This window comes from Trifolium pratense, linkage group LG5 (genome assembly GCF_020283565.1).
Source record: "Trifolium pratense cultivar HEN17-A07 linkage group LG5, ARS_RC_1.1, whole genome shotgun sequence".
In the NCBI taxonomy this organism is placed as follows: Eukaryota; Viridiplantae; Streptophyta; class Magnoliopsida; order Fabales; family Fabaceae; genus Trifolium; species Trifolium pratense.
In genome coordinates this window covers 23,425,018-23,434,159 of record NC_060063.1, presented here as the reverse complement: position 1 = coordinate 23,434,159, position 9,142 = coordinate 23,425,018, and the positions used below count along the sequence as shown (strand labels likewise).

Genomic DNA, 9,142 nt, shown 5'->3' with positions numbered 1-9,142 from the left:
TTCAATTTTAATGTATAAATCACCTCTAATTATGTATATGAATACTAATATATAAATCCCTTTGGACTTTACCATTTTGTAAAGCATACGTATAGTATATGTTAGAATTAATATATAGTCTTGTAGTTGATAGAAGTCACTTTTTGACTTCAAACATCTTGTTCAAACATTCAAGAATAAAAAGAGGAGGAAAATATCTCATAAGTGCAACTCAAATGGTAGCTACCAGAGATATTATTGGAGTAGTCGGAGTTCGAACTCGGAATTCCACATTTCTCCACATTTAAATGTGAGACTCTAGCCACCAGGCTACTTGACCAAAAAAAAAAACGAAGGAAAATAACAATGAATGTCAAACTAATTACCGTCTAATCAACATAATATAAAAATAAGTTCGCAAATGAAGTTACTAGTATTGAACAACTTTTGGATAGAGATTGTTGTTAATCACATGTTCCACGAGGGCAGCTTGTGCGTTGATATTTTGGGCAAGAAACTAGGGAGCTAACTCTCTCCTCGTGTGAAGCTTGAAGCCACTCCTACTGGTCTAGCCTCCTCCTTGCCGATGTTTGAGGAGTTGCTTTTATTAGAGATTAGTTTAATTTTTTATTTTTGTTAGCTTTTTTTCTCTTGTAACAAAAAAAAAAACATAATATAGAAATGTATCTGTAAGTAATTCCAATCCAATAAATCAAAAAAGATAATTAGTAAAGTGGAATAAGTACATCAAAATTGTTTATATAGAAATGTATGCGTAAGTAATTCCAATCCAATAAATCAAAAAAGATAATTAGTAAAGTGGAATAAGTACATCAAAATTGTTTATTTAATTTGGGCCAAAATTGATCTAGGTCTTGGGAGAGAGAACAACTCTCTAATTCACTATTAATGAGTTACAAAAGATATAAAAATATATTAGAAGAACTCACAAGAGAACAAGAGAAAGACTCTTGATTATATTATTCTAATGAAATCTCATTACTCAAGGTCTTTAGAATGTCTTTCTCAACCCAAAAATCTCACCCCACAAGAGCACTAAATTTAAAACAAAATTTGATCTTGACCAAAAAAAAAAAATTGATAAAATTTTCTATTTTATGATTCGAATCAACCTTCTACATAATTCAAACTCTAATTTTAAACCACATTTTCTGATAGAGAGTTCAAGCTCTACCAAGCTACAACTAAGCTAAACCTAGAAAAAAAAGCAATAAAGAAAGCAAGTAAAATAAAGATAAAATAAAACATTCATTTTCATTCATTTATTTAATTTGTGTTCAACACACTACATTTATACTACTTCTAAATGGATAAAACCTTAGAGACCAAATTAACTAATAATTCAAGTAAAGTCAAACTAACAATATAAATACTATTAATACCTAAATAAATTATTGATAAATTACTATCTAATAATTATCTAATTAACCGGACATTATCTTCTATCATTCTTAGCATAAACTAATTGAAATTAGTACAAAGTCACTAAGTTTAGTCTAGTGGTAAGGAGTTTGAATAACATGCATGAAATCCTGGATTCGATTCTTTGTTCCATTGTAACTAAAAGAATATTGAAATAGCTCATCTTTTTAAACTTTTATTTTTTTCTTTTCACCACCAGTTTAATCTGATTCGGGGATCAGTTCTGACATCAAGTGGTTCCAACCCTTTCCGATCGCATAAGTGAATGGACGATCCGCAACTGATTCATTCACCGAATGTAAGGTAGAGTTGGCACTAGTGATCGGCGTAGCGGAAGCATTGCCTACATTTGGGCTGGCCTCATTGACATTTACATCAGAACCAAACATGTGAGGAGAAGAAATTGAACATGCAGGTACTGGAATGTCTTCATGAACAGACATGTCAACCATACCAGATGATGATGATGATCTGCCGTTTGAATTTTGAATATGAGGCATGGTTGAAATATCTCCTTGAGCAAACATATCAGCCATACCCCCATTAATTAATCCTTCTGTAGTTTCCGGCGCATAAACATAAGGATTCTCAATAACTGTAAAATAAAATGACATTCAGAGCTAGAATATTACAAAAAATTGCAATTGATAGAGAGTTGAAAACAATATTTATGGAGGTAGAAACTTACAATCGGGGATATTAGAATAAGGTAGTGATGAAACAGCATGAGAATGAAATCCATTGGAGGTAGATGCAACTTTAGTTTGTTCTTCATCCATTAATTGCTTTTGTTTTTCCAACAATCTGTTGTATTCCTCTATTTGGTGCATCACCGCTAATCTTGTATAATAACTTCTGAAGAACTCGGGATTTTGTTCTTCAAGCCTTCGCCAAACTGAAAAGATTGATTGATGCGGGCAGGGAAAAAGAAACTTAGCAATAGAGAGAGAATGGAAGGCTTGAAATGAAACTATTAATTATAACAAAAAACAAAAGAAAAAAACTTCATTACATGTTTGAGCGAGTTCAGGCTCAATCTTTGCTTTATTTTGTAGTGTGTTCACTACTTCTGTTGGAGTCATATATTGCTGCATGCATTGTTCTATGAGATTCTGCACCTGTAATGAGGCAAAAAAGTTACTGTATTATTAACAATCTCTCATAGATGTAACTAAACAAAAGATGGAGTAAGAGATTTCAAAGAGGAATAATCCCCACAATTACTAAAAACTGATGATTTCAATTCAAAATAGTTTATTAAGAAATCAAAGCTAATGTAGTCGATTGATTGCGGATGGTAGAAAATAGTAGTTCGTTCAAATTCTGCTATGCAATAGTGCTATAATGTCTCTATAGCTGCTAATATATAACAATATTTTGTTTTTTTAATATAAAATTCATGATTTTCTATTAAATAATTAAAAATAAATAATATCTTTTCAAAAAAGTTATCTTATATGTTTAACATGTAAATATACACTAACAATGATCTAATTAGAAACAAGGTTCGAACACTGGTCATCTCACTTATCCAACTTAAGTGTGAAATTTCTAGCCAGTAGACTACTTGACAAAAAAAAAAAACTGCATTCTTTGAGAATTACAAACTGCATATAATCCTAAATATCCTAATCATCAAATCAATACAAGTATATATTACATCTTTTCAAGATCCTTCATAAACCAATACACCTTAATGACTTTCACAATGAAAACAAATATGAAAAGAACACAACAAATAAAGTAGGGAAAGATATAAATAGAGAGATATTTACCAGCTCAATAAATTTGCTAACGAATTCCTTTTCCATATCGCAAATTTCAAAGATTGAGTTAACAACTAAGTCACTAAGTTTGGTCTAGTGGTGAGAGATTTAGACAGTATGCTAGAGTTAACAACTACATTGTAAACAAAAAAAAAAGATCGAGTTAACAACTAACTGAAAACATATGAATAAAACAGAAGACTAGTTAAAATCTTGCAAAACTTGAAATCAATGCAAAACAGAAGAAACAAATTAATTCGAAAATTTAGTTGCATAAGTGAGATTCAATAAAAATAAAAGAAAAATACAACAATAAGAAACAAAATTAAAGAGTTCATGCATATTAGAGGGAAAGGTATACATACAATGAGATTTGAATAAAACGTGACGAGAGAGACAGAGATTGCATTCTCAATGACCGAATATATAGCACCCAGGAATGTCCCAAAACATATTATTTGACTTAAAGTGAATTTAAGATAAAACTTTTTAGAGTCATAAAACTATTCAGGTAAATTAATATAATTGTTCATTATAGAATCTAGTATTTTTTTCTATTCTGATTTTTCTTTGCCAATGAACCAAACAAATTAATATAATTGATTACATTTAATTTATTTATTATTGATATAGTTAATATTTATTTTTAAGTTTTCATAAAAAAATATATTTATTTTTTAGTTGATGATAAAATATGTGTCAAATTTTTTTTTGATAACAAAGTTAAAATTATTTATTAATTGTCGAGACAATATTAATTTTCGAAGAGATCAAGAGAGATGATGTGCCGCAGACTATGATAATATTGCAAGGAACTTTTTATAGTTACTCATAATCACAACCCTACATCTTATTTTTTTTTTTTAGGCAATCCTGCATCTTACTTAAATCTAATATTGCTTACAATTTTACAAATTCCATGGTAGAAAAAGAAACACAATTAAAGCTATCTATTTTCTATTTTTTTTTCTTTTGAAGTATACATGACTGTCACACCTATCCCAAATTCCTCTCTGTTTTGAGTCTTCCATGCAATATTACATATACACATACGAAATTAGAAAATATTATTGAATTGAAGGTGTGGCCAAAATATAACACTACATTTTCAATTAACAACATCAATAAAAAAAAAGTAAGTAATCAAACACAACAAGGAACAAACTAGAGATTTTTAATGTACTAATAGAAACAAAATATAAGGTAATAAAACAAATGCAATTATGTTCATGGAACATAGCTCAATTGGCAAGGACATTATAAATTATTACACGATCAATGTTTGAATCTAATACTCCACTTATTCACTCTTACAAGTGTAAAATTCCAATCGCTGGACTATTTGACCCGGAAAAAATAAATAATGCAATTCTTAGACAAAAAAATAAAATAAAATAAAATGCATTCGTTGAACACAATAAGTGATAAAGCGAGAGAAAGAAAAGAGCATACCTTGCTCGTTCTCCAATTTCTTTGCTGTCTATATTTTCTCTCCTCTTTTCTGAATATTTAACCTCTCATTTACTATATATATATATAGATTATGCTTTGTCATTAATTATTATGTGAATCAATCAAAAGATTTTATTAAAATTACCTTTAATGAAATCAATCAAATTAATTTATCAAAGATGCACAAAAAAAAAATCAACTCATTAAAATCAAAGATCTCTTTTTTTTTTTTTTTGGTATAGTCAAAGATCTCATTTTTATTTAAGTCTATCATTAAAATTTGTTTTTTAAATTATTTTATTGTAATAATTTTTTTTAGTATAATAAATTTTTTTTTTATACCTTTTTAATATAATAAATGATTTTGGATTAAAAGCTCAGCCTGTTTCTTTGCCTCCCTCTCATGTCCATAACTTTTTTATATATAATTAAATAACTGTAATATTTTTTTTATCAAAACAATAGAAACTATAAAAAATTATATTATAAAAGTCATTAGAATATTATTTTTTTGGGACATTAGAATAAAATTAAACAAAAAGTGTTATTATTGTCATCAAATCAGTTTCATCTTTTCTCGCTATGCATGGATGAATTTTTTTTTTTATCTAGTAATCCAGTGACTAGAAATTTCAGCCTTAAGATGGATAAATGGGATCACCAAAGTTCGAATCCCGATTTCCTGCATGTATAATGCAATGTCATGTCAATTGAACTAACTCACGTGATTAGTTGATTTTTTTTATCCCCTCGTTTGTGTATATTTTTTCAGTTAAAATAAAAGTGGATGAAATATTTTGATAATTAATTGCCACAGTATATTAGTAAATTTTTTATATTCCAAGATCATCCGAATTATTTGGTCCACATATTTGAATAAAATCTCTTGATAATCTAAGGGGGTGTATTGAATTGGGATTTCGATAGACAATTTTGGTAAAAAAAGTCATGAAGATTTTAACAGATTTGAAAGGATTATATTGACTTTTAAGACTTTTTTTAAAAAACTTTTTACAACCAAGATTTTTTAATTTGAATTTTGATGGATTTATAACAGAGTTTTTAGGATTTCAATGACTTTATTGACTTAATTTTAAGATTCTTAGGATTAAAGAGATTCTGATTAAGAAATGAATCGAAATTTTTGCACAATTTTTTTCAATCATTGTACAAATGTTGATCATAAAAAAAAAAAAAAAGAAGTCAAACAACTGTATTGTAAGTGGTTGTATCGATAATGGTATCTTCAATAATTTTACCAACAATCATCAAACTGATTGTCAGTTTGCCACCTATCGTTCAAACAATTGTTGTTGGACAACAAGTTAAAAATTGTTACTTGAAGAACAATTGGGATATTATTTAGTATATTAATCAATAATCAATCTTATCATATACATAAGAACAATTCTAAACTTTTTTTAGCGGGACAAATACTCACTAGGATTGGCAACGGATGCTCATGGATGCGGGTTTGACACTTATCAAACCAACACCCGAAATCATCACCCAAACCCAAACCCAAAGATTGTTCGGGTGGCAAAACAACACCCACGCCCACACCCATTGGGTTCGGATTTTTTCCACCCAAACCCAAAAACCCGCAGCACATTAGAAAATTATTTGCAAATTTAAAAAATTAAATTCCAACATAGACTTTGAATTAAATTACAACTAAAATTAAGGTCTTCTAAGGAAATTCAAACATAGACTTTCAAGAAATTACAACATAGACTTTCAAGAAATTAAATTACAACTAAAATTTAAGGTCTTCCAAGGAAATTGAGGGAGACTATGGGGATAATTAGGTAATTATAAAATATTTCGGGTGGGTATATGAGTTTCGGGTGTGGGTTTGACTGATACCAAACCCACACTCATATTATCGGGTGTCACCCGAACCCAAACCCAGTCAAATCGGGTTTCGCCCGTTGACTAGGGTTTGAGTTCGGGTGGGTCTCTCGGGTTTGGGTTTTTTTACCATCCCTAATACTCACTCTCCTATATACATGCATACGTCCCTGACTTAAAGTCGAACATCTAAAAAAAGAAAATAATTAAATTCAATTTTAATGTATAAATCACCTCTAATTATGTATATGAATACTAATATATAAATCCCTTTGGACTTTACCATTTTGTAAAGCATACGTATAGTATATGTTAGAATTAATATATAGTCTTGTAGTTGATAGAAGTCACTTTTTGACTTCAAACATCTTGTTCAAACATTCAAGAATAAAAAGAGGAGGAAAATATCTCATAAGTGTAACTCAAATGGTAGCCACCAGGCTACTTGACCAAAAAAAAAAAAACGAAGGAAAATAACAATGAATGTCAAACTAAACCGTCTAATCAACATAATATAAAAATAAGTTCGCAAATGAAGTTACTAGTATTGAACAACTTTTGGATAGAGATTGTTGTTAATCACATGTTCCACGAGGGCAGCTTGTGCGTTGATATTTTGGGCAAGAAACTAGGGAGCTAACTCTCTCCTCGTGTGAAGCTTGAAGCCACTCCTACTGGTCTAGCCTCCTCCTTGCCGATGTTTGAGGAGTTGCTTTTATTAGAGATTAGTTTAATTTTTTATTTTTGTTAGCTTTTTTTCTCTTGTAACAAAAAAAAAACATAATATAGAAATGTATGTGTAAGTAATTCCAATCCAATAAATCAAAAAAGATAATTAGTAAAGTGGAATAAGTACATCAAAATTGTTTATATAGAAATGTATGTGTAAGTAATTCCAATCCAATAAATCAAAAAAGATAATTAGTAAAGTGGAATAAGTACATCAAAATTGTTTATTTAATTTGGGCCAAAATTGATCTAGGTCTTCGGAGAGAGAACAACTCTCTAATTCACTATTAATGAGTTACAAAAGATATAAAAATATATTAGAAGAACTCACAAGAGAACAAGAGAAAGACTCTTGATTATATTTTTCTAATGAAATCTCATTACTCAAGGTCTTTAGAATGTCTTTCTCAACCCAAAAATCTCACCCCACAAAGAGCACTCAATTTAAAACAAAATTTGATCTTGACCAAAAAAAAATTTGATAAAATTTTCTATATATAAGCAAAAATATCAGAGTTGTTAGAATCAACCATATAACATGTTACTGCGATTTCAAATCAGTGTTTTAGCTTTTATGATTCGAATCAAACCTTCTACATAATTCAAATTCTAATTTTAAAGCACATTTACTGATAGAGAGTTCAAGCTCTACCAAGCTACAACTAAGCTAAACCTAGAAAAAAAAAGCAATAAAGAAAGCAAGTAAAATAAAGATAAAATAAAACATTCATTTTCATTTATTTATTTAATTTGTGTTCAACACACTACATTTATACTACTTCTAAATGGATAAAACCTTAGAGACCAAATTAACTAATAATTCAAGTAAAGTCAAACTAACAATATAAATACTATTAATACCTAAATAAATTATTGATAAACTACTATCTAATAATTATCTAATTAACCGGACATTATCTTCTATCATTCTCAGCATAAACTAATTGAAATTGGTACAAAGTCACTAAGTTTAGTCTAGTGGTAAGGAGTTTGAATAACATGCATGAAATCCTGGATTCAATTCTTTGTTCCATTGTAACTAAAAGAATATTGAAACAGCTCATCTTTTTAAACTTTTATTTTTTTCTTTTCACCACCAGTTTAATCTGATTCGGGGATCAGTTCTGACATCAAGTGGTTCCAACCCTTTCCGATCGCATAAGTGAATGGACGATCCGCAACTGATTCATTCACCGAATGTAAGGTAGAGTTGGCACTAGTGATCGGCATAGCGGAAGCATTGCCTACATTTGGGCTGGCCTCATTGACATTTACATCAGAACCAAACATGTGAGGAGAAGAACTTGAACATGCAGGTACTGGAAATTCTTCATGAACAGACATGTCAACCATACCAGATGATGATGATGATCTGCCGTTTGAATTTTGAATATGAGGCATGGTTGGAATATCTCCTTGAGCAAACATATCAGCCATACCCCCATTAATTAATCCTTCTGTAGTTTCCGGCGCATAAACATAAGGATTCTCAATAACTGTAAAATAAAATGACATTCAGAGCTAGAATATTACAAAAAATTGCAATTGATAGAGAGTTGAAAACAATATTTATGGAGGTAGAAACTTACAATCGGGGATATTAGAATAAGGTAGTGATGAAACAGCATGAGAATGAAATCCATTGGAGGTAGATGCAACTTTAGTTTGTTCTTCATCCATTAATTGCTTTTGTTTTTCCAACAATCTGTTGTATTCCTCTATTTGGTGCATCACCGCTAATCTTGTATAATAACTTCCAAAAGATTGATTGATGCGGGCAGGGAAAAAGAAACTTAGCAATAGAGAGAGAATGGAAGGCTTGAAATGAAACTATTAATTATAACAAAAAACAAAAGAAAAAAACTTCATTACATGTTTGAGCGAGTTCAGGCTCAATCTTTGCTTTATTTTGTAGTGTGTTC

The 9,142-nt window shown here is 29.6% G+C and overlaps 2 protein-coding genes across 2 annotated transcripts; both read right to left on the bottom strand.

Moving 5' to 3' along the window:
* Positions 1-1,470: 1,470 nt before the first annotated feature.
* Positions 1,471-3,233, bottom strand: LOC123884986. Its single transcript, XM_045934225.1, has 4 exons — positions 3,198-3,233; positions 2,435-2,540; positions 2,111-2,317; positions 1,471-2,017 (listed from the first exon to the last, which is right to left on the bottom strand). Exons 1-4 carry the CDS (start codon positions 3,231-3,233, stop codon positions 1,623-1,625), a joined length of 744 nt encoding a protein of 247 aa, XP_045790181.1. The 3' UTR covers positions 1,471-1,622.
* A 4,649-nt stretch (positions 3,234-7,882) lies between these two features.
* On the bottom strand, positions 7,883-8,956 carry LOC123886277. Its single transcript, XM_045935610.1, has 3 exons — positions 8,810-8,956; positions 8,366-8,716; positions 7,883-7,893 (listed from the first exon to the last, which is right to left on the bottom strand). The coding sequence occupies exons 1-3, from the start codon at positions 8,949-8,951 to the stop codon at positions 7,883-7,885; spliced, it is 504 nt and encodes a 167-aa protein (XP_045791566.1). The 5' UTR covers positions 8,952-8,956.
* Between the last annotated feature and the right edge of the window lie 186 nt (positions 8,957-9,142).

Excerpts from the sequence above, each read along its gene's own strand:
- LOC123884986 (XM_045934225.1), bottom strand. The coding sequence starts at position 3,233 with ATGGAAAAGGAATTCGTTAGCAAATTTATTGAGCTG. Across the intron at positions 2,318-2,434 it reads GCCTGAACTCGCTCAAACAT|TTTGGCGAAGGCTTGAAGAA; the intron begins GTAATGAAGTTT and ends CAATCTTTTCAG. Across the intron at positions 2,018-2,110 it reads TTATTCTAATATCCCCGATT|TTATTGAGAATCCTTATGTT; the intron begins GTAAGTTTCTAC and ends TTTATTTTACAG.
- LOC123886277 (XM_045935610.1), bottom strand. The coding sequence starts at position 8,951 with ATGCACCAAATAGAGGAATACAACAGATTGTTGGAAAAACAAAAGCAA. Across the intron at positions 8,717-8,809 it reads TTATTCTAATATCCCCGATT|TTATTGAGAATCCTTATGTT; the intron begins GTAAGTTTCTAC and ends TTTATTTTACAG.